The sequence below is a fragment of the Anser brachyrhynchus genome, assembly GCF_964034855.1.
Source record: "Anser brachyrhynchus genome assembly, chromosome: 16".
NCBI lineage: Eukaryota > Metazoa > Chordata > Aves > Anseriformes > Anatidae > Anser > Anser brachyrhynchus.
This window is the reverse complement of record NC_137734.1, coordinates 587,253-608,380: the sequence shown is the minus strand read 5'-3', so window position 1 is coordinate 608,380 and position 21,128 is coordinate 587,253. Positions and strand designations below refer to the sequence as shown.

At 69.4% G+C, this 21,128-nt stretch overlaps 6 protein-coding genes across 9 annotated transcripts; 2 read left to right on the top strand and 4 right to left on the bottom strand.

Moving 5' to 3' along the window:
* Positions 1-17: 17 nt before the first annotated feature.
* LOC308179051 (uncharacterized protein) lies at positions 18-1,608 on the bottom strand. 3 transcript variants are annotated; one of them, XM_080558631.1, is made up of 4 exons: positions 1,330-1,608; positions 975-1,172; positions 463-630; positions 18-360 (listed from the first exon to the last, which is right to left on the bottom strand). In XM_080558631.1, exons 1-4 carry the CDS (start codon positions 1,442-1,444, stop codon positions 344-346), a joined length of 498 nt encoding a protein of 165 aa, XP_080414757.1. In that variant the 5' UTR covers positions 1,445-1,608; the 3' UTR covers positions 18-343. The 3 variants fall into 3 exon arrangements, with proteins under 3 accessions (XP_080414757.1, XP_080414755.1, XP_080414756.1); XM_080558629.1 differs by having other exon boundaries at positions 18-630; XM_080558630.1 differs by having other exon boundaries at positions 18-630; positions 975-1,148.
* Positions 1,609-5,059: 3,451 nt separating this feature from the next.
* LOC308179046 (uncharacterized protein) lies at positions 5,060-10,104 on the bottom strand. Its single transcript, XM_080558624.1, has 2 exons — positions 7,532-10,104; positions 5,060-5,996 (listed from the first exon to the last, which is right to left on the bottom strand). The coding sequence occupies exons 1-2, from the start codon at positions 7,602-7,604 to the stop codon at positions 5,233-5,235; spliced, it is 837 nt and encodes a 278-aa protein (XP_080414750.1). The 5' UTR covers positions 7,605-10,104; the 3' UTR covers positions 5,060-5,232.
* Positions 10,105-10,245: 141 nt separating this feature from the next.
* DNTTIP1 (deoxynucleotidyltransferase terminal interacting protein 1) lies at positions 10,246-14,434 on the top strand. 2 transcript variants are annotated; one of them, XM_080558620.1, is made up of 13 exons: positions 10,246-10,404; positions 10,478-10,548; positions 10,647-10,743; positions 10,864-10,962; positions 11,237-11,305; positions 11,621-11,677; positions 11,909-11,970; positions 12,408-12,453; positions 12,930-12,988; positions 13,173-13,233; positions 13,612-13,683; positions 13,901-13,956; positions 14,248-14,434. In XM_080558620.1, the coding sequence occupies exons 1-13, from the start codon at positions 10,318-10,320 to the stop codon at positions 14,387-14,389; spliced, it is 978 nt and encodes a 325-aa protein (XP_080414746.1). In that variant the 5' UTR covers positions 10,246-10,317; the 3' UTR covers positions 14,390-14,434. The 2 variants fall into 2 exon arrangements, with proteins under 2 accessions (XP_080414746.1, XP_080414747.1); XM_080558621.1 differs by lacking the exon at positions 13,612-13,683.
* A 198-nt stretch (positions 14,435-14,632) lies between these two features.
* Positions 14,633-15,908, top strand: UBE2C (ubiquitin conjugating enzyme E2 C). Its single transcript, XM_080558632.1, has 6 exons — positions 14,633-14,794; positions 14,930-14,957; positions 15,037-15,123; positions 15,253-15,457; positions 15,542-15,601; positions 15,705-15,908. The coding sequence occupies exons 1-6, from the start codon at positions 14,694-14,696 to the stop codon at positions 15,761-15,763; spliced, it is 540 nt and encodes a 179-aa protein (XP_080414758.1). The 5' UTR covers positions 14,633-14,693; the 3' UTR covers positions 15,764-15,908.
* Positions 15,909-16,042: 134 nt separating this feature from the next.
* On the bottom strand, positions 16,043-17,562 carry LOC308179049 (regulator of G-protein signaling 9-binding protein-like). The gene is made up of 2 exons (XM_080558627.1): positions 16,777-17,562; positions 16,043-16,656 (listed from the first exon to the last, which is right to left on the bottom strand). Exons 1-2 carry the CDS (start codon positions 16,967-16,969, stop codon positions 16,244-16,246), a joined length of 606 nt encoding a protein of 201 aa, XP_080414753.1. The 5' UTR covers positions 16,970-17,562; the 3' UTR covers positions 16,043-16,243.
* Positions 17,563-17,692: 130 nt separating this feature from the next.
* On the bottom strand, positions 17,693-21,114 carry TNNC2 (troponin C2, fast skeletal type). The gene is made up of 6 exons (XM_080558633.1): positions 19,509-21,114; positions 18,679-18,730; positions 18,428-18,571; positions 18,227-18,341; positions 18,012-18,148; positions 17,693-17,938 (listed from the first exon to the last, which is right to left on the bottom strand). Exons 1-6 carry the CDS (start codon positions 19,518-19,520, stop codon positions 17,907-17,909), a joined length of 492 nt encoding a protein of 163 aa, XP_080414759.1. The 5' UTR covers positions 19,521-21,114; the 3' UTR covers positions 17,693-17,906.
* Between the last annotated feature and the right edge of the window lie 14 nt (positions 21,115-21,128).

The window sequence follows — 21,128 nt, the reverse complement described above, 5'->3', positions numbered from 1 at the left end:
AGACCCAGACCTGCTCATCAAAGGACCTGTCCTTGTATTGAGAGCTTCAGAGCCCCAGGGGACGGTCTGGGCTCCTCCAGGCAGGACATGATGATGACGACGATGGCGATGGCCCAGGAGGGGACAGCCAGGCTGCTGTGGGCACCACGTCCCTGCCCTCGGGCAGGCAGATGTCCCTGGGCAAGCCACGGTCCCCAGCATGGCCACCACGGGCAGCAGCACCCGCCACCACCAGTCCCACGGGAAACAGCTCCCTGTGGGGATGGGGACGGGGATGGGGACGGGGCCGTGCCCACAGGCAGCAGCGTCTGCCTGGCAGGGGCCGGGCGCAGGCGAGGAGGTGCTACCGGGCACCTGGGGCTGAAAGGCGCCGGGTCAGGAGCGGGGCCGGGCTGAGCATCGCCCCGGGGGGCAGCAGCGGCCCCACAGCCCGGGGGGGGCCCTGCCGGTGCGGCTGGTTACCGGCGTGGGAGCAGGCCTGGAAACATTCCCGCTTCGTCTCAAAGTTGTTCCTGTTGCCGCCGCAGCCGCCGTAGATGAACTCCTCGCACCGCTGGCTGGACGCGTTGTAGAAGAAGCGGATGAAGAGCGCCTTGCAGTTCCCGCAGACGGAGGGCAGGTAGCAGAAATCTGCGTGGTCGCGGGGGCCGAGGTGAGCCGAGGACGGGGACCCCGCCAGGCTCAGCACTGCCCAGCGGGGCAGGGTCTGCTCTGGGCCCCCAGGAGCCCGGCAGAGCGATCTGTGCGGGGGTCCCACCCCACGCGGCACCGAACCCCTCCGTACCCAGGGCCAAGTCTGCGCCCACCCTCCCCAGGGAACCGCATCCCTCACCCCACTCAGGGACAGCCCTCGGGGAGGGCATCTGCGAGCCCGTCTCACCGGGGAGCCCTTCCCACCGTGCTGGGCTCGCCCCTCTGACCGGCCGCCCGGGGCTCAGCACCAGCCCCCCCGCCCGGCACCGCTGAGCCCTCACCGAGCACCGGCTCCTGGCACGTGTAGCCGCACTTGCTGGGGCAGCACTTGGTGGCACCGGGGCAGTCGGCATCACCAGCACAGTGGGAGCACGAGGTGTCCTTGCGGCAGGAGCTGCAGTCCTTGTCCAGGAGGTTCTCCACCTCCGGGATGTGGTAGCAGTACCCGGGCTTTTCTGCGGGACGCAGCGGCCGGGATGCTGGGGAGGGCCACAGAGCAGGGGCTGAGCAGCCCCCCGGGACCCCAGCAGGACCCCAATTGCCCCAGCCCCGTGGTCACCCTGCACCACGCCGGGCAGCGGGGAGCACCAGCACCCAGAGCATCCCTGTCCCCGGGACGTGCCCCAGCGCACTCACCCGTCCCCATCGCCGGCTCCGATCTTCCAGGCGCACGTGGGGTCGGGCCAGACTGTGCCAAAAGGGGGATCAGGGCCGCGAGGAGGAGGAGGAGGAGGCAGGCTCGCAGCGCCATGGTGCCCTGGGTGGCCGGGTCTGGGCCCCGGGTGCGTCAGGCTGGGATTTAAGGTGCGCCAGCAGGGTGGAGGGAGCAGGGCTGGCGCCCGAGTCCTGCTAATTCCTGCCGTGAGGGTAACGAGCCGCACCCAGGCAGGGCCCGGCCTCCCCAGCGGCATCCCAGCCGCAGCCCTCGAGCCGGGGGGACCGGTAGGACGGGAAGGCTGCGCTGCTGCAGCCCTCGGGGCACCCAGCCCCGGGGTGCCAGGGCCAGGCTGGGGACACCCGGTGCCCGCCCGCAGCCCCTTGCGGCCCTGGCGCAGCCGTCAGCCAGGGACGGGCCCCTCCAGGCCTTGGGTCACCTCCTTCTCCCGCGCCCCCACAGCCGGGTGCGGTGCTGGCAGTGGCGTGGCTGCCGGCCGCGGCACCGGGCTCGCAGGGCACATGGCAGGCGGGCCCCCCGCACCCAGCGCACGTGGGCGGGCGTGGGGTGAAACCAGCAAAGTGAGAGAGAAGCAGATTAAGCTCTTCCCATTCAGCAGGAATAATTGTCTTCCTAATTAGTGCTGTAATTACTGTCCCACGGGGAAGCAGAGAGAGAGGAAAGCTCTGCAGGGAGAGGCAGGAAAGTTGGACCCGGGTGGGGTGCGGAGGAAGGTGCCCCCGACCTGCCCTCGCCCCACCGCAGCTTTTCAGTAACATTTCGCCAAACACCGAGGTCAGAGGCCCCCCCCGCAGCGTCCCCGGTTTCGGACACCAGAGACGAGGCAAAGCCTGAGCGGGGCTGGAACCCAGCCCAGCCTCACCACGGCCACAGCCCAGGGATGGGGGACACGAGTGGGGACGTGCCGGCCCCCACCTTGGTGCTGCCAGGGCTACAGCTCGGCGGCTGCCCTCCGCGCGTCTCCCACAGCCCCCAAGCTGCCCGGGAAATCCCCTGCTTGCACAGAAACTCACAGCCCCGCGCCCGGCAGGAGGGCAGGGTCACGAAGCCAAAATCTACCAGGCTACATTTTTCCTGCTGCTATCTCTCCGCGGCATCTCCTCTACCCAGGTGATGATCGTACCAGCTGGGGCCGTACTGCACAGCAGCCCCTGCAGGGGTGACGGAGCCGGGGCCGAGCAGAGGCGTTGCTCGGAGGAGCTGGGGCAGGCGGCACGGCAGGGGTTTGCCTGAGGGAGATGTCGGGGAACTGCGCAGCCAAAAGCCCGGCACCACGCAGCTGCGTGGAGGGCCCCGTCCTGCCCTGGCCCTGGGGACGCGCAGCCTGAGTCACGGGCAGCAGCGCGGGGTGAGCGTGGCCGGACCTCCGCCCCGGCAGAAACAGCGACCAGGCAGCCCGGGGAGCACCCAGGAATGCGGCACCTCCCGGGGCGGGCCTGCGGCTGGGGCCGTGCCACCCGGCAGTGCTGGGGCTGTGCCACCCGGCGGTGTCACCGCGGGGCTCCGGGTACAGGCAGAGCCGAGCTGTGGCCGGTCCTGGGATCCCATGGACGGGAGCAGGTGAGAGGCAGCTCTGGCACAGGGACGGGGACTCAGGCACCACCTCGGCTCCAGCAAGGACCGGTGCCCAGGCAGAACCCATTCCCCACGCGGCCTCCAGCTCCCTGCCCTGCGCCCCGGCTGCCCCACCGAGGTGTGGGGTGGTGGCCACCGTCCCTCCTGGGCCAGGCTCAGTCCCCAGACACGGGTGCAGGCTGCCGGCAGCACGGGGCTGTGGACCATGTCCAGTCACAGGACGTCCCTCGGGAGCCAGCGATTGTTCCCGGTGGCAGAACAATGCCCGGAGAGCTGCCAGGGCACCACGGGCCGCTCCACACCGCCTGGCCCGGGAGCCACCTCCAGCTGCCTCGCAGAGCCCAGCCCCGCACTGGGGTCCCCCCGGCCCTGTCCTGTCCCCCAGCTGCCCTCACGGCTGCGCCGGTGCCCGTGGGTGCTCTGGGTGCTGCAGCACGGCTCGGCTCGGCTCGGCACGGCACAGCTCAGCCCTTGGGGCCGCTCAGAGCCCACAGCCAAGCACCGGGGGCACGCAGCTGCGCTGTGGTCCCACCTGAGCCTCCCTGTGAGCCTCGTCCAGCGGCACCGGCGCACAGGAGGGAGGGGACGGGGGGGTCACGCTCAGATGGAGCTGGGGCAGGGACGGGGTCACGGGGACCAACCCCTGTCCCGGGGAGGATTTAAAGCCCTGCCTGCGCCTCGCAGCAGCCTGGTGCTGCCAGCCCTGTGCACCATGCGGCTGCTGTCGCTGCTCCTGCTCCTGGGGCTCTGCTGCCTCTGGGCCCGGCTGGTGGCTTCAGGTGAGAGGGGGACAGGTCCATGGGGGGTGCCCGGCCGCACAAAGAGGGCCGAGCACGGCCGTGCCTGGGGTGCAGCGTCCCACACAGCGGTGCTGCCCCCCCCGTGTGACCCCAAACCTCACAGCCCAGGGGCACCCGGGGGCTTGGGCCCTCCTCGCCCTCCAGGGCCCCGGCATGCCGCAGGGTTGGGACGCTCCTGCCGCTCCCCAGGTTTCACCTAGCTCCCGCCTGGACCCCCACTGAGGACCCCGCTTGTGCAGCCGCCTGGCGCCGGACAGCTGGACGGACAGACAGCCGGACACGGAGGCATCCTTCGGCTGCAGGACGAGCACCCATCACCCTCCATCCCCTCCCGCTGCACCCAGCTCAGCACCAGGCACGGCTGTCTCTTTGCCTCTTCCTTGCCAGTAAACCCAGTCTGCAATGAGCACCGGTGGCTCCTGCTGTGTCAGTCTCCTGGCGAGCCCCCTCTGGCCCCGCGGGCCCCCCAGCCCTGCGGAGGGATGTGCCACGGCAGCCGGCCAGCCCCGGGGCCCGCACACGAGTCCTGCCTGCAGCCCACGGGCTGTGCTGCTGCTGCCAGCACCGGGCTCATTCCTGTTCCCAGAGCCCCTCCTGCAGCAGACGCCTGGCAGGACCCCGCTGTGTCCCCACAGGGGACTTGGCCTTGTCCCTGGAGCTTGCCCAGGGCCCCGGGCAGCCCCAGGGGGCACAACCAGCCCCAACCTCTCCCCGGTTCAGCTCTGCTGCTCGTCCGGGCTGTGAAATACCAGGGGTGTTTCTGGGTCTGCGTGGATGCAGCTGGGAACGGCTCCTCCCGCAGCACCAGCAGGCTTCGAGCTGGCGCAGGCAGGACCCCAGAGCCCCCAGGGAGCAGGGTGCAGTGCGGCACCCGGGCGCTGGCACGCTCTGCTCCTGGGCACCAGGGACTGTGTCGGAGCCGCACCTGAGCGCCGTGAGCGGTGCTCCCCCAGCTCCTGACCCCGCTGGCAGCGAGTCGTGGTCATGGTGCTGTGGGCACAGCCAGGCTCCAAGGGGCACGCGAGCTTGTGGCCGGGACCCGGCCGAGCCCTGCCAGCACGGCTGCTTTGGGAGGTGCCCTGGTGCCAGGAAGCCCCAGGGGGCTGTGGGGACCCCGCAGGGGGCTCTCCTGGCCCAGGGAAGCTCTGCTGGTCCCGGACGTGAGCCTGGGCTGCGCTGTCCCTGTGGCTCTGCCTCGGTGTCAGAATCACGTCTCCGCAAAGGACCCCAGGCGTGGGAGCTCCAGCATCCCCTGGGCAGGGCTGGGGCCGCCCCAGACAGCCGTGCCATGCCAGGCGCTGTGACAAGGGACAGCTTGTCGTGCTGAGCCAGTTGCCCAACGTGGGATTTATTTGGAAAGAGAAGGTCCTGCCCAGAGCGACGTTGGTGCCCAGGACCAGCCCTGGCAGAGTGAGGCAGAGACGGAGGCAGGGGGCGGCCGCCCCACGCGTCCACCCGCCACAGGCGCTCCTCACCCTGCAGCATCGGTCACCAAGCGTCGTCACTGCCGTCACCCCCACCGTATTCTTCACTGTCGTCATCGTCACCGTATCCGTCATCATCTCTATAGTCATCGTGACCCTCGCCATCATCTTCATCATCGTCACCATAGCCATCGTCGTCGTCATCATAGCCATCATCATCCTCACCCTCATCTTCATGCTCGTTTTTCTCGTCGCCATCGTCGTCATCGTCGTTGTCACCATCGCTGTCATCACCCTCCTCGCTGTCACCATGGTCAGACTCGGATTTCTCCCCCGACTCGGGCTTCTCCCCACTCTCCGGCTTCCCCCCAGCCTCTGGTTTTCCTCCTGCCTCTGGCTTCTCTGCCACCACAGGTTTCTCCCCAGCCTCCGGCTTCCCCCCAGCCTCCGGCTTTTCCCTGCTCTCCGTTTTCCCTGCGCTCTGCGTTTCCCCCCCTGCCCCTGGCTTTGACACAGTCTTTGGCTTTTCCCCAGCCTCCGCCTTCCCCCCGCACGCTGGCTTCCTCCCCGCACTGGGTTTCTTCTCAGTCTCCGGCTTCTCCCGCAGCAGAGGTTTGCTCCCCGGCGTGGGCTTCCCCCGGCTCTCAGCTCCGGTCCCTGGCACAGGCCTGGCGGCCGCCGGCCATGCCCCGCACGGGCGCTGCTCCGCGCTGCCCCGCTCTGCCCCCGGCTGCTGCCCCCCGGCCGCGGGGTCGGGCTCCTCCCGGCGCGGGGCGTCCTCCGGCTGCGGCCGAGTCGCGGGGACGGCGGAGGCTGCTCCGGGCACCCCTGGGTGGGAAGAGAACGGGGCCGTCAGCGCCCAGAGAGCCCCTGGGTGCCAGCGGGAGCCGCCCGGGCAGCCCCTGCAGGAGGGGTGGGGGAAACGGGAGAGGGCTGAGACACTGACAGCAGCAACACAGAATGAATGTGCGAGGTGGTGCTCAGCCAGGGCACGGGCACGTTGCTAAGCGTGTTTCTGAAGCAAGCACGCGCGCCTTCCCGGTAAGCAGTAACAAGGGAGCCCAGAAACGGAGCTGCAGCACGCAACACGCTGCTGCCGGGCATCGCCCGCCTCTCGGCAGCTCTCTAAAACAGGGAACGGGACCGAAGTATCAGAATGAAGGCGTCAAAACCCCTGACTTGCTGGAGAAAGGTGAGCTATAGCACAAGCTTTACAACAGCCTATAACCAAGACCAAAAGAAATTCAGGTTTCTAGAGAAGAACATTCAGAAAACGATGAAGACGTTTCTGCAGACGCGTTTCCATTGGAGTGCAATGGCCCCAGCATCTCATTACAGAGCAACAGCCCATCTGGCCCACGCTGAGCCGTTATTGCCCAGTAGTTTAAGCTCTAAAATAAAACAGCCCAGGTGGCAGCAAGCACAGGAGCATTCTGGAAGAAGAAGCTCAGCAGAATTTTAAACACTGCTCTAAAAATCAGTTCACTGTTCATTCAGAAAGAAATGCAATTTTCATTTCTTCAGAAGTTTGCCATTATTCCCGAGGGGAAGAGACAAAAAAAAAAAAATGGTTCTGAGGGAATTTCCCCTCTTCCAGACGCGCGCCCCCCTCGAGGCTGCGCACCCTCGGGGGGTGGCTGGGGGCGTGCCTGCAGCACACCACGAGCAGGGAGCCGGGCAGCCAAGGGGACACCCGTGTGCGTGGACACAGCACTTGCCCCGTTCAGGCTCTAACAGCTGCCTGCTTTCATTTTGATGCAGAAATGCCCAGAGCAAAGCAGTCGTGGCTGGGGCCCCGCGGGTGACAGCCCCCTCAGCTGCCCCCTGCCCAGCCAAGGTCTCGTCTCGCTCCTGCCTCTGGCTCGGTCCAGCCCACGGCAGCCCTGGGCTCTGCCAAGGGAGCTGCTTCTGCCCGACGAGACAGGAGAAGCATCTCCCCAGCACCGCCGCGGCTGCAGGCTCCGTCCCCCATCTGGACGCTCCCAAAAAAAAACAAACCCCGGCGCCAGCGGCCCCCGGCCCCACCAGCTGCTGCGGCTGGGCAGCGCCAGGCTGCACTCTCCTGGTGCTCAGGGCAAGTGGGGCCCCAGCCGACGGCACCGGGAGAAACAGCATCAGGAGGATGTTAGAGAATGCGAGAGGAGCCTCGGCGGCCGGAACACAGCAGACACTCAGCATTTGCCCGGCTTTTAACGCCTGGCAGAACTCAAAGATCACACGACATAAGCAAGGGTTAAACCTCACGAGGGCTGCAACCCTCCGCAGAAAGCTCTCGTAAACGCCAGGGTTAAAGCAGACACTAAAGCACACGCCACCCAAGACCCAGGCTGTCTCCTCGGGGCGCTGGGGCGTGCCGTGCTCACCTGCGGCAGGCGCGGCGTGCAGCGGGGCGCTCAGGGCCAGGAGCCCCAGCAGGAGGCTGCCGCTCGCCCGCATGCTGCCGGCGCGAGTGCCCGGGCGGCGCCGGGCGGGGATTTAAGGTTCCCCCCCGGGAGAGGCGGCGAGGGCCGAGGAGGCGGCCCCGGGAACCTCCCACGTCCCGCCGCAACGCCGCTCACCGCGGAGACGCTCGGGACGCCGGCAGCACCCCGGCTGTGCCGCCACGGAGCGGTGGGAGAGGATGCTGGACAGCCCGGCCGCACGCTGCAGGCAGCCCCCGGAGGCTTTACCGCCGCTTCAGGCCGTGACCCAGCCCTCCCTCGAGGCCCACTTTGGTCTGTTCTTCACAGGCATCTTCCCCTTCGCGGGCATTTGTGATGCCAAAAGTGCTTTCCCCCTGGGGGGCACTTTCCCAGCTCCAAGCGGTGCTCTGGAAGGCGTGAAGGAGCGTCCCATCGCCCCGAGGAGCTCAGCGCTCCATGCGCACGTTTGCACTGCTGGTTTTGTAACTTTTTATGCTTTAAAAACAGCAGGAAAAAGTTCTCTTGACAGACAGAACACTCCGTGCCGCAGCACGGCCAGTTGCAAAAGGCAACACGCGGGGCAGTGCGGGGGCCGCGTGCCTGGAAGTGGGAAGGTGCAGGGCCCAGGTGCTGCCCAACCTGCGTGGGAGGAAGGCTCCGTGCTCTAAGTGCAGGTTTCCTCCACTCCTTGTGGCCGTGACTCAATTCCGGTGCTATTTCCCTGCAAACTTCCCGTGTCTGCCACGTTCCCGCACTCCGTGCGTCACAGCCCCAGGGTCTACCCGGGCAGGTGCCCAGGCTGCGTTACTGCTGCAGCCGGCGGTGCTGAGCAGGGCCCCGCACCGCACCGCCCCTGCGCCCTGCTGCTTCCCGCACCGCCCGCGGGCATGCGGCGCTGCCGTGGGACCCCCACATGGCGGGGAGCTGTCGTGCCTTGGAAAATCCATCCACAAAAATCCAGGGTCACCTTTCTGCAGGTGTAAGTGCCGTAGTTCCACAGCCAGGTTACACGGAGCATGCCAGATTTGCCCCCTAAAGCCCCTCCCCAGCCACCAGAGCGCTGGGGCGCTCCCTGCGCAGCCCCTCGGTGACCACAGCTCCCTGGTCTCCGCCCGGCTCGTGACCGGACCCGAGCGCCCAGAGGTGGCACCGGCCGCAGCCGGCACTGACACACGCCGGCCTCCAAACGCTCCGGATGAGACGTTGCAGGGGCTGGTAATGATAACTCTGCAATTATCTCCATTACTCTTTAGCCACAGATTCCTATCTACTTCCTCTCTACCTCAAAATGTGACCAAGGCGCGGGGTGAAACCCAGCCGGTGGGAGCAGCCGTGACTCACGGGCGTGACCTGAGCGGCAGAGCGGCTCCCTGAGGAGGGCTCCCAGGGGACACCGAAGGCGCTGCTTCGATGGGCACTGCTGCGCAGCTCCAGCACGACCCAGGGCTCCGTATCTCAGGTCACCTTACAGTACCGGCACGCACACCTCCCAGCCGACAGGTCTGCACGTGAAACGTCTGCTTTGTGCTCGAGCAGAACCCCGACCAGACACCTAGGGCCAGTATTGCTTCCTCCTCCTTTGCAAATCCACTGCTGCTGATTTACCGCAGGGAAAAAAAAAAAAAAAGGGAACCAAACACAAACCACCAAGCAACAGCCAACCACCTCAGTAGGTATTCAGGAAGAACAGAATTCGTGCATTCATCGGTTGTGCAAATAAAGTTGCTAATAATTTGGAGCAACCAAAATTGCATGGAAAAAGCCCAGTACTGACAAAAACGAAGCCATGCCAACACGGTGACCAGCACGGCCACACGGCAGGTCTGGGTTGTGTCACCGCCTGACCTCATCCGCGCAAAGCCACCCGACCACACGGGCAGCGAGGGGAGGACAACGGCAGGAGGCTCCCGCCCCGCAGGCAGCGGGGGCGCACGGGCAGCTGCGTTCGGGGACAATTCGCTGCCGGTGGCACCCGGCCTTCCTTCATCACCCCCACAGCAGCTTCCCCCTGAACACAAGACGCCTCAATGTTGCGTGTCCCTAAGTCTCGTTTATGTATCTGATTTATCTGATTTATCTTGGAAGCAACAAAGAGACACGACTAACGCAACAGCAAGCTCGCCTCCCAAGGAGAACTTTAACGTCATGCCAGCAGAAAGCCCCGCTCCTTCAGCGCCGCGCAGGGCCCGGCGAGCCCCGCGTGGCGCTTTGGGTTTTCACTTTGCAGCTGGCGGGGCCGGGAGGCCAGGCAGGGCCCGGGGCCCGGTGCAGGCACCCCCGGGGACGAACGCGAGGCCCCGGGAGGCGGCCGGCCGCTCGGGGGGCTCGGCTCGGTCCCACCGGGGGCGCGCCCCGCGGCACGGGGCCCTGCAGCGGCTGCGGGACGGCACGGCCCCGCCGCCAGCCCCGGCCCGGGGCCCGCCCAGCTCCCGGGTCAGGGGCAGGCTCCGGTCCGGGGCCGGGCACGGCAAGCACCGGCGGCGGGGGGCGCGGCGGGGGGGGAGCGGCGCCGGGACCCGGACCCGGACCCGGACCCGGACCCGGACCCGGCCGAGGCGAGGCCCGCCCGGCCGGAGGGGAGCGCCCCCTCCGTACGCACACACAGCACCGCCCCCCCGCCGCCCCTGCCGGTGCCGGTGCCGGTGCCGGTGCCGTGGCAGCGCCCCTTCCGCCCGTCGCCGCCCGATGACGCGGCCGGGCCGGGGCCTTCCGGGCGCTGCGCGGCCGCGGGCCGGGAGCGGGGCGCGATGGGCGCCGCCCGCGACGCGGAGCAGCAGCCGGGGCCGCCGGGCGAGGAGGGCCCGGGGGGCGCCGAGGAGCAGCCGGGCGGCACGGTGAGGCGGGCGGGGCGGCGGCGGGGCGCGGCGGGGCGGCGGCGGGCGGGCGGCTGACGGCTGTGTCCCGCAGAGCCCCTGGAACATCATGATCAAGCACCGGCAGGTGCAGCGGCGCGGCCGGCGCTCCCAGATGACCACCAGGTACGGCACCGGCACCGGCACCGGCACCGGGGGGTGAGGGGGGGCGGCCGGGCCGCGCCGGTCCCCGCGCCCCCCCCTCCTGACTCCTCCGCCCGCAGCTTCACCGACCCGGCCGTGTCCATGGAGCTGCTGCGGGCCGTGCTGCAGCCCAGCATCAACGAGGAGATCCGGGGCGTCTTCAACAAGTACATGAAGGTGAGGGCCGCGGGGGTGGCCGCAGGCTGCTGGTGTGCGGCCGCGGGCTGGGAGCAGGGCCCCGCGCTGCCCGGCGTGGCCCGGATGCGGGGCGCTCACCCCCTCGTGCCCCCCCCCCAGTTCTTCCAGAAGGCTGCGATCAACGTGCGCGATAACGTCGGGGAGGAGGTGGACCCCGAGCAGCTCATCCAGGAGACGTGTCGGAGCTGCCTGGAGCAGGTGGGCACCAGCGCGCGTGGCAGCGCTCCGGGAACGGGGCGGGTGGGGGCCCTGGGGCAGGCGCCCCCGAGGCCCCGGGTTCTGTAGCGGCCGGCCCTCGTGGTCAGCCGGGCGCGAGATCCTCAGCCGTAGCCTTTAAACGTCACGCGGCTGCGACCCTCCCTTCAGAGCGAGTGCCTCTGCGCGCAGATCGCCTTCACGGGGCAAAGCAGGGGGTGCTGGCGGGTCCCCCTCTTAACCCACAGCCGGGTAACCCTTCCTTCTCTTCCTGCAGGCCAAGCTGCTGTTCTCCGATGGCAAAAAGGTTGTGCCCAGGCTGCCCCACGAGCAGGCAGGACCAAAGGTAAAAGTCGTTGTCGTTCCCAGAGGCTTTAAAGATTTGTAGGAGCTGGGAGCAGTGAGTGAAGGGGCTGGAACTGCTCTGTTCTCTGCCTGTTCCTTGTCTGTCAAACTACAGAAGTGCTTTCAGTGGGCTGCGCAGCACTGTCCTTAAAAAGCTGCAGGGCAGCAAAGTAGAGCTCTGTCACCGAGACCTTCCTGTCCGTCAGCTGTGCCAGTGAGGAGCTGAAACTGGGAGCGTTAGGCTGGGAGGGAGGGGGAGCCTACAGAGCACCACAGACCCCAGGCACAGTCCCTATTATTGCCGTTCCTCTTCCAGCGTGCCCGACAGTTGGATGAGGAGCTGAATCGTCGAGGAAGCCCCGTTCCCAAAAAGGTAGGGGAGTTTTCCCCAAGGGACTTTATGTTTGGGAGGGCCTGTGCCTCACGCCTGGCCGTTCCCACAGTACGAATGCATGCGAGTGGCTTCTGTGGCGGCTCAGAGGAGCTTGCTCTTGTGCCAGCCAGCATTTGTGCACGTGGTAAAAAGAGCGGCTTCCCAAAGAGGGGACAGATAGACAAAAGGGTTCTCTCACCTCGTGCTGATGAGAGACTTTCTTCCCTGCAGAGAAAGGGACGGCCTCCAGGACAGAGCCTGTCGAATGATCGCGGGGTCTCGGGCATGGCTGCGTGAGTACGGGCCCCGAGCTCTGGGGGGAGGGCGGGGAGCGAGGCCGGCTGAGACAAGGGGTAAGGAAACCCTGCGCTGTCCTCCTGCCCTGCACCGCGGAGAGGCGCGGGGAGGCGCGAGAGGGCAAGAAGGTTTGGGCTGAGGTTGAGCTGCAGGAGGCAAAGGCCTGCCGGGAAGCAGTTTTGGACGGGTCCAGACGGGTGATTCAGTGAGCCGTGAGACAGACGGTTCATGGGCAGTGGGGGGACCCTGGCAGCTGGGGGGAGAGAGGACGTGCAGCAGAGGTGAGGGTCTGGAGGCGGGCGCTGCAGAGAGGCGGAAGGTGTGAGTGGGTCTGGAAGGGCTGGAGCTCAGCTCCCTGCTGCTGGGAGCTCGTGGTGTCTGCCTGCGTTGATCCCTCTGGGACCCATCCTTACTTCGTTTTCCTTCCCCTTAGGTGGAAGCTTAAAGTCTCTGAGCCCGTGAGAAGGGATGGACCAAAGGTACTGGCTGGCCGACGCCGCTGGGCTCTCCCTCTCCTCCCCTTCGCTTCCGCCAGCAGAGCCCTGCCTGCGGTGGCAGCTCAGGCCAGGCCTCGGCTGTGCTGTGCCCTGCCGGGCCGCTGCAGTGCCGGGAGAGAAGCGAGAAGAGAAGTGCCTGGGAGCCTTTGCTTGCCTCCTCCAGACACTGTAGCCTGTAGCTCCGTGGTGTGGTACAGCTGTTAGGAGACCCAGGGCGAGCCGTAGCAGTAGCCAGGAGGATCCCACAAGTGTTTCCCCTGGGGGAAACCACTTAGATCAGCCCAGGGTGATAACAGCAGATTCCCTCCTCTGTGGCAATCCGGAGGTCTGCGGCTACCTCCCTCCCTCCCAAACCAAGGGGCGGTTCTGAGGTTCCCCATCAGAGCGCCGAGGCTCGTGGAGCACTGGCTGGCACCAGCTTCATTTCTAATGCTGCCCCTTTTCCAATTGCTCTGTAGTGGGATCCATCCCGACTGACTGAAACCACAACCTTTGTGCTGGGATCTCGAGCAAACAAGTAAGGAATGGCCCTGTTGATGGAGGGTGGTGTCTCCAAGGCAGGAGCCCGTAAGACTCCTCCCGTCACTTCACTTCTCTGCCTCGGAAGCAGTAGGAAGGGCTGGGGAGGAGAGGAGGTGTCCCAGTGCCACTGCAGCACCCCTCTGCCTGGGTGTAACGCCCCCCTCGTGTTCCTCTTTCAGAGCTCTCGGGATGGGAGGAACAAGAGGGCGACTCTACATCAAGCATCCCCACCTCTTTAAGGTCAGGCACCACGGCAGGATGCTTCCTCCTCGGGGTTTGCTCGGCAGCAGTTTGTGACGGGAACCGGGAGCGCGTGCTTTGGCTCGCTTGTTTATTCCTCCCCCGTGCCCCCGTCTGTCGTCTCAGGGCGCGCACGGTCGGGCTAGCACACCGACACACGACGGCGTGGCGCAGCCTCCGAGCCGCTTTCGCCTGCAGCCAGGCTTCGACTCGAGGAGAGGGCAGGCAGGGCTGAGCCCTCCCTCCGTGAGCCCCCGAGCGCGGCGCCGCAGAGGCGAGGCGCAGGCGGCGGCCGGGCTCCGTCCCAGCAGGAGGGGGGTCCGAGCGGGGAGGGGAGCGTCGCCCGCGTTCAGCCAGGTCCTTGCTGCTTTATTGCAGTACGCAGCCGACCCGCAGGATAAGCACTGGCTGGCAGAGCAGCAGCACATGAGGGCCACTGGGGGCAAGATGGTGAGTACGCTCAGGCCGGGCGAGCGGCGAGGCCGGGCGCCGTCGGCGCGCCGCGGGAGGCGGCCGGCAGGACAGGCAGAGGCAGGGGCGCTCCCGGGTGCTCGGCACCCCGGGCACCCACGCGGTGTGCTGCTGGGGCGGGGCGGGGCGGGGGGGCGCTCCCGGTGCCGCTGCCGCCGTGCCCGGCGATGCCCAGCGCCTGTCTCGCCCCGCGCAGGCCTACCTGCTGCTGGAGGAGGACATCCGCGACCTGGCTGCCAGCGACGACTACAGGTGAGGCGGGGCCCCCCGGCCCGGTGCCCCCCCAGTCCCCGGCCCGGTGCCCCCCCAGTCCCCGGCCCGGTGCCCCCCCAGCCCGCTGCCCCCCCTGCACTGCCCCCTCACCCCAGCGCCCCCCCCGGTCCCTGGCCTAGTTCCCCCCCCGGTGCCCCCCCAGCCCGGTGCCCCCCCCCTCAGTGCCCCCCCCCCCCCGGTCCGGTGCCTCACCCCAGTGCCCCCCCGCTCCCCCCCCCCAGCCCGGTGCCCCCCCCCCGGTGCCCGCTGACGCCGGCGCTGTGCCCGCAGGGACTCTGGCGAGCTGCGGCTGGAGGAGCTGAAGCCCTTCGTCCCGCCGGCGTGGATGACGGAGAAGATGCAGAAGTACATGGAGACGCTGCGCGACGGGGGGGACCCGCCGCCGCCCCCCGAGGGCCCCCCCGCGCCCTGAGCCCCCTCCTCCCCCCCCCCAATAAAGCCGCTGCTTCGCACCCGCCTCCTGCGCCTGCCCCTTTAAGACCGCGCGGGGGCGGGGCCAGACGCCGCGTCTCTGCGCCTGCGCCTCGCGGGCGGGCCGCTGCCGCGCGCCGTTTCCGTGGCAGCCGCGTCCCCGGCGGGCGGCGATTGGCCGGCGCCAGGGCGGCCGGGCGCTGATTGGTCCGCGCCGCGCCGGTTTGAAACATTCAAACGCGCGCGGGAGGGGGGCGGGGCCGGGGCCGGGAGCGGGACTGGGAGCGGAGCCGCACGGAGCCGCCATGGCCTCGCAGAACGCCGACCCCGCCGCCCTGCCCAGCGCCGCCGCCCGGAAAGGGGCCGAGGCGGGGCCCCCGGCCGCCCGCGGATCGGTGGGGAAGAGGTGAGGCCGGGGCGGGACGGGGCGCGGCGGCGCTGCCCGCCGGAGCTGCCCGGTGACGGTGCCGGTAACGGCTAGCCGCCCGGTACCGGTTATCCGCCCGGTAACGGTGCCGGTAACGCGCGCTTCCCCCCGCAGGCTGCAGCAGGAGCTGATGGCGCTGATGGTGAGTGGGGGCCGGGCGCCGGGGCCGGGGCCGGTACCGGAACCGGGGCCGGCCGGGCCCTGACGGCGCTGTCCCGCAGATGTCCGGTGACAAAGGCATCTCCGCCTTCCCCGAGTCCGACAACCTCTTCAGGTGGATCGGCACCATCGACGGCGCGGCCGGCACGGTGAGCGGCACCCCCGGGACCCCCCGGTCCCGTCCCTCCCCCGGGGACCCCCCGATCCCCCCGCCGGGGACCCCCCGGTCCCGTCCCGTCCCCCCCCCGTGCCGCGCGCCCGCTAAGTGCCGCCCGCAGGCGTACGAGGAGCTGCGGTACAAGCTGTCGCTGGAGTTCCCCAGCGGGTACCCCTACAACGCGCCCACCGTGCGCTTCCTCACGCCCTGCTACCACCCCAACGTGGACACCCAGGGCAACATCTGCCTCGACATCCTGAAGGACAAGTGGTCGGCGCTCTACGACGTCCGCACCATCCTGCTCTCCATCCAGAGCCTGCTGGCAGGTGGGTCCGCGCGGGGACGGGGCCCGGGACCGGGACGGGGCTGCCCGCGGTGCGGGACCCCGCTCACCCAGCCCTCGTCCCCAGAGCCCAACATCGAGAGCCCCCTGAACACGCACGCCGCCGAGCTGTGGAAGAACCAAACCGGTGAGTGCCCGGCGGCGTCCCCTCCCCTGGGCGGTGGCGGCACGGCCCCGGCCCCGCTGTGCCGCTGCCCGGCCCTGAGCCCCGAGCCCCCCTCTCTCCTCAGCCTTCAAGAAGTACCTGCGGGAGACGTACGCCAAGCAGGCCAAGAGCCAGGAAACCTGACCCCTGCTCCGCCGCTTCCCTGCACCGCCCCCTCTGTCCCTGTCCGGCCCCCCTCTGCGCCTTTCTGTATCATAGGCTGTTTTTAAGTTAATTTTGGAGTCCGAGCTACGGTTAATGTATAAATAAATGCACGTTTATAACTCTTCTCCTGCCAGCCTGAAGGTTTTGCTGCATTCAGACATCCTGCGGTGCTGGACAGCTGCGCTGGGGCTGCCGCGGGTGGGCCGGCCCGTCCCCAGGGTCCTGAGGCAGCAGCCCCGCACCCCTCTGTGAGCGTGGCGGGGAGAGGGAGGGACACAGACACCCGTGGGGTCAGGGGGGCTTTATTAGCGCTCCGCAGCAGGGGCAGCCCCGCTCGCTCTGCGCCATGGGGGCAGCTCCCGGGGCGGTGGGGGCACACGGGGCCCCCCCACCCCAAGCTGTGCCGCACCGGGGGGGGGGGGCTGGCCCTGGTCCTGCCACCTCATCCCCTGCCCTGGCTCACAGGACCCTGCAGCAGGGCCCGGCACGAGGCCCCGGCCCCTGGGACGTGGGGGCTGCGCCCAGATCCCCCGGCCCTGCCGCCTGCGTGGCCTCCACCGTCCAGAGGGGGATGTTGGCTGTGCTCTCCATCTCCGCCAGCACGGCCCTCACCTGCTCCATCTCCTCCTCCAGGCACGGCGGGGCCGGGGGCTGCTCGGGGCCCCCCCCTCGCCGGCCCCCCAGCCCGGTGCGCAGCAGGGCCGGGCCCCCCCCCTGCAGGGAGAAGAGGCGGCAGAGGCGGTGGGCCTGGCGCAGGTCCTGCAGGAAGAGCTCCAGGGCGGAGAGGAAGAGCACCCACAGCCGCTCCAGCTCCCGCCGCTCCTCGGGGCTCGCCGCCTGCCGCAGCCCCGCCAGCAGCGCGCTCCGCAGCCCTGCGGGACGGGGGCGCTGAGGGGGGCCCTGCCCCTCGGCCCGGCCCCACACGGTGCAGGGGTGGCCGCTGCCCCGGGGCCCCCCCTCCGTGCCCCCTGCCCGCTGCGCAGGTCCCTTACCGGCGCTGAGCTCCCGCGCCTCCTCGCTCCTCCCGCGCCGCTCCTCGCGCAGCCGGGGGCCGTCGGCGCTGCCCCCCAGCTGCAACACCAGCTGGCGGTGCCCAGCCGCCACCTTGCAGAGGGCAGCCTGGGTGGCCACGCACGTCCCCACTGCCCCCCGTGCCCCACACGCAGCCCCTCGCCCCGGCGCCATCGAGGAGGAATCTGGACGCGGCCCCTCCACGGTGGCCCCGGCTCTGCGGGGACGTGACGGGCTCTGCGCCAGGGCCCTGCGTGGGGCTGGTCCCGCTCTCCCCACGGGCACTGGGCGCTTCCTGAACCCAGGAGCCTCACCCTCGGCGCCCCCATGGCTGCGCTCCTCCCCGGCTGCAGAGGCTGTGCGAGGCCGCAGGTCCCCAGGGAGCGCTGGCACAGGCTGGGCTGGCACGGGCTCCCTGGACACAGCATTGCCTTAACCCCTGCGGGGGGGGGCTGCTGCTCTCCCCCACCTTACCGCCAGGTCCCCTGCATCCTTCCCTGCAGGCCCACAGGGCCCTGGGGTGACGCCGGCTCCCCTGCATCCCCTGTGGTCTCACCAGAGCGGGCAGGAGCAGCCCCGCAGGCACTGCCGGCCGGGACCCCCAGCCTGTGGGAATGGGGCCGCGCTCCCCGTCCCGCTGCTGTGGGAAGCGGCCGCTCTGCATGGAAACTCTGAGCTCAGCGCTGGCGCCCGCCCAGCAGCCCGTGGGAACGGCTGCCCCGCGCCGCCCCGCTGCGTGAGTGCCTCGCGGTGAGCCAGGCGGCACAGGGCACGGCACGGCACAGCGTGGTGTGTGGCGCGGTGCACCCGCCCGCAAGGATCCCTGCGTCCCCCTGCGCTGGGGACAGTGCCGCAGCACCTCCCCCTGCAAACCCAGCATAATCCTGTACCGGCAGCTCAGCCTTTCCCCTTTTAATGAGGCTCAACCATAAACCACATCTGACAGCGTCGAGGAAAAGCTCAGCCGCTGGCCACAGGGAGAGAGCAGGGCCCCGGTGCGGGCAGGGCTCCCGCCGTGCGGGCGGCCGGGGCCAGGCGCTGCGGCGGGGCTGCTCCCCCGGCGGTGGAGCGGGGCTGGGCGCAGCGGCTGGCCCGAGGAATGTCTGGTCCCTTACTGCACGCCCTCCATCATCTTGAGGAACTCTGCAAGAGAGCGGCGCCGTCAGCCCCCGCCCTGCTGCACGCACAGCCCACTCCAGCCAGGGCCACCGCTCACCGTCAAAGTCGATGCGGCCGTCGTTGTTCTTGTCTGAGTCCTTCATGAGGTCTTCTATGTCCTCCTCGGTGACGTGCTCGCCGGTGGCCCTGAGGATCTCGCCCAGCTCCTCAATGTCGATGAACCCGTCCGCGTTCCTGCGGGAGAGCAAGGGCAGGATGGGCCCCGCTCGCCCGCCGAGGGCAGGCGCAGGCAGGCAGCGCCGCCCCACTCACTTGTCGAAGATGCGGAAGCAGTTGGCCAGCTCCTCCTCGGACTTGCCCTTGGCGTCCTCTTTCATCTGGCGCACCATCATCACCAGGAACTCCTCGAAGTCGATGGTGCCGCTGCCTGCGGGGAGGAAGCGCGGCACAGGTCAGGCCACCGGCCTCAGCACCCGCCTCAGCACCCGCCACCCCGCCGCGGAGGCCGCTCACCATCCTCGTCCACCTCCTCGATGATGGCGTCCAGCTCCTCCTTGGTGGGGTTCTGGCCCAGCATCCTCATCACCGTGCCCAGCTCCTTGGTGCTGATGTCCCCGCCACCGTCCGCGTCAAACATGTCGAAGGCAGCCTTGAACTCTGCGGGGACGGGGGGTGTCGGGGCTGGGGCCTCGGGCACCGGGGTGGGCCCTGGCCCTGTGCATCCGCCGGGACCCAGCCCGCTCCCTGGCGCTGCCCTCGCTCACCAGCGATCATCTCCTCGCTGAGGAAGGCGCGGGCTTCCGCCTGCTGGTCCGTCTGCAAGACAAGGGGCGAAGGGGTCAGCGCCGGCCTCACACACCCCTGCGTGGGGGCAGCAGGACGAGGGGCTCTGCAGCGGGGCCCTGCACAGGGTCAGGTCCCAGCCCCCCCGGCACGGCCGCGGAGCCCTCGCACAGCGCCGCCCTACGGCACGCGGGGACAGCAGAGAGGCGCTGCCCATGCCCGCAGCGAGCCATGGCCCTGGGCAGCCCCCGCGGCTCAGCTGCCGCCCAGCATCCACGCAGCCACTGCGAGAGCCGCTCGCTGGGGGGGTCCATGACGCAGGGGCCCCCGTCCCCCCCGTGCTGCCTTGGCATCCCAGGCACGCAGCACTATTTTTGGGATCTCCTCGGCTCCCCTTATAGGGAACAGCGGTGCGCATCCACGGGCACCTGTCGGCCCTGGATCGAGTTTCTCCTGGAGGCGCGGGCGGCGCGGAGCCGCGGCGGTGTCGCATGACCCAGCGCTCAGCTTTCAGCGCCTTCGCGCAGCCCGGGTCCAGTCGGGGCTGCTCCGATGTCCCCGGGCGCCCGCTTGCTCCCCGGACAGACGTGTGCCCTCTTCTCCCCGGTGCACGTCCCGTGGGGGCCCTGTGCTGCCCCCATGTCCCCTGCCACCTCCCGCCTTGGCCAGCCCTTGAGCTCCAGCCCATGGGGACCATCCTTCCCCCAGGGGCGCCCTGGCACAGCCCCGCATCCCCCCAGTGTCTGCGGTGCCCAGCGCCCCCAGCCCAGCTGCAGCTCGCCCCGGCACACGGCACCATCAGGGCTCTTACCATTGACGCCATCTCTGCTGCTCTCCTCCCCTAGGGTGTCACCACCTCACGCACCAGAAGCCCCCAGAAGCTCCCTGGCTCCCCAATTTGTAGTGTCCCCGTGCCCCCAGCCATTGGCCCCCCAGCCCGGCAGCCTATCAGCTCCCCGGTGGAAATCCAGCCCCGCTCATTGGCAACGGGCTCATTTTACCTAATTTAGCCAAAGCGTTATTGGCCAAGAGCTGGGGATTAAACGTGGGTCTGAAGCCGGGATAGAAATTCAAGCCCTGCGGGGAGGGACACCGGAGCCTTGGCAGGAACGTGGCTCCGTCCCCTGCTCGTGCCCCCCCCCCAGTCCCGGGGCAGCTCAGCAAGGAGGGGGTTAAAAATAGCCCCCAATTGTCGGCATCCCCCCGACACCGGGGCTGGGACTTCCCCCGCGTGGCCATGCCGGACCCGGCACCACGGGCACGGCCGGATGGCATCACCCGTGCCCCCGCCGAGCCCGCGGCACCGCTGGGGGCAGGCGGCCAGCTCAGGGGCCGGGCTCCATCCCCTCCCTCGCCCCTGCAGCACCCCGGCTGCCCCAGCCGTGCCCGCCACCCCCGGCCCCTGCCCTTCACCCCCGTTTCTGGTGCTGGGCAGGCCAGCGCAGAGCCCTGCTGCAGCCCCCGGCCCCCGATGAGCGACGGGCCCTGGCAGGGCTGGGGTCTGAAGCCCCGGGGTGGGCGAGGAGCACCCGGCCCCCACGGCGGGGTCCTGGCACTGCTGGCACCCATCTCCCTCATCCCAGATGGGGCTGGAAAAGGCAGCGCCGCTTCGTGCCGTCGGGAGGGTGGGAAACCTGCCCGGGGCCTCCTCGAAGGCTCCCAGCGCAGCCCAGAGCGTGGGCGCCAGTGCCGCAGCCCCTGCCAGCCGCCGCTGCCAGGGCTAATGGCTCTGGGGATGCACTGGCCAAGTGGCCCGCGCCCCGTGGGGCTCCAGGAGGGCTCAGGGCAGCACAGGCGGCACGGCACCAGTCCCGTGGGGCTCCCCGGTGCTGGGGAGGGGCGGGAGGCTGCCGGGACACCCCCGCTGCCCATGAGAGCTGAGCCCCGCGGTGCGTCCCCGCAGCCGGGCAGGCAGGACGTGGGGTGCCGGGGGTGGCCCTGGGGCACCCCGGGCCTGGAGCAGACCTGGGCAGGGTGCGGGGTGCTGGCGCTGGGCGCAGAGCGATGGCAGCAGCTGGGCCGGTTCCTCGATATTAATAGACGTTCCCAAGAAAGTGGCGAGGAGGGAGCAGGAATGGCGCTAAATAAGGCCGGGCGAGCGCCTGACGCCGGCCGTGGCTGCAGCCCAGCCGCGGGGGCGCGTGGCGAGCGCGGCCGGGGGCCAAGGGCAGCGGGGGCCGGGGCAGGCCGGGGTCTGCTGGGGCCACAGCACCGCGGGACGGGGCCCTGGGATCGGGGCGTCAGGTACTGGGGCATTTGGGGTATTGGGGCTCTTGGGGCATCGGGGTACTGGGGTACTGGGGCACCGGGGTACCGGGGCATTGGGGGTATTTGGGCCCGGCTCGGGGCGGCGCGGGGAGCGGGGACCCCGTGCTGTGCCGTGCCGGGCCGTGCCGGGCCGTGCCAGCCCCGCCGCGATCCGGGTTCCCGG

Coding starts and splice junctions, on each gene's coding strand:
- LOC308179051 (XM_080558629.1), bottom strand. CDS start 1,444: ATGGCGCTGCGAGCCTGCCTCCTCCTCCTCCTCCTCGCGGCCCTGATC. Junction 1,173..1,329: donor GGAGCCGGCGATGGGGACGG/GTGAGTGCGCTG, acceptor GGCCCTCCCCAG/CATCCCGGCCGCTGCGTCCC. Junction 631..974: donor GTGCCAGGAGCCGGTGCTCG/GTGAGGGCTCAG, acceptor GCGACCACGCAG/ATTTCTGCTACCTGCCCTCC.
- LOC308179046 (XM_080558624.1), bottom strand. CDS start 7,604: ATGCGGGCGAGCGGCAGCCTCCTGCTGGGGCTCCTGGCCCTGAGCGCC. Junction 5,997..7,531: donor GCACGCCGCGCCTGCCGCAG/GTGAGCACGGCA, acceptor CTTCCCACCCAG/GGGTGCCCGGAGCAGCCTCC.
- DNTTIP1 (XM_080558620.1), top strand. CDS start 10,318: ATGGGCGCCGCCCGCGACGCGGAGCAGCAGCCGGGGCCGCCGGGCGAG. Junction 11,678..11,908: donor GAAGCCCCGTTCCCAAAAAG/GTAGGGGAGTTT, acceptor TCTTCCCTGCAG/AGAAAGGGACGGCCTCCAGG. Junction 13,234..13,611: donor AGCATCCCCACCTCTTTAAG/GTCAGGCACCAC, acceptor GCTTTATTGCAG/TACGCAGCCGACCCGCAGGA.
- UBE2C (XM_080558632.1), top strand. CDS start 14,694: ATGGCCTCGCAGAACGCCGACCCCGCCGCCCTGCCCAGCGCCGCCGCC. Junction 14,958..15,036: donor AGGAGCTGATGGCGCTGATG/GTGAGTGGGGGC, acceptor GCTGTCCCGCAG/ATGTCCGGTGACAAAGGCAT. Junction 15,602..15,704: donor GCTGTGGAAGAACCAAACCG/GTGAGTGCCCGG, acceptor CTCTCTCCTCAG/CCTTCAAGAAGTACCTGCGG.
- LOC308179049 (XM_080558627.1), bottom strand. CDS start 16,969: ATGGCGCCGGGGCGAGGGGCTGCGTGTGGGGCACGGGGGGCAGTGGGG. Junction 16,657..16,776: donor GGCGCGGGAGCTCAGCGCCG/GTAAGGGACCTG, acceptor CCCGTCCCGCAG/GGCTGCGGAGCGCGCTGCTG.
- TNNC2 (XM_080558633.1), bottom strand. Junction 18,342..18,427: donor CGAGGAGGTGGACGAGGATG/GTGAGCGGCCTC, acceptor TCCTCCCCGCAG/GCAGCGGCACCATCGACTTC. Junction 18,149..18,226: donor TGCTTCCGCATCTTCGACAA/GTGAGTGGGGCG, acceptor GCTCTCCCGCAG/GAACGCGGACGGGTTCATCG.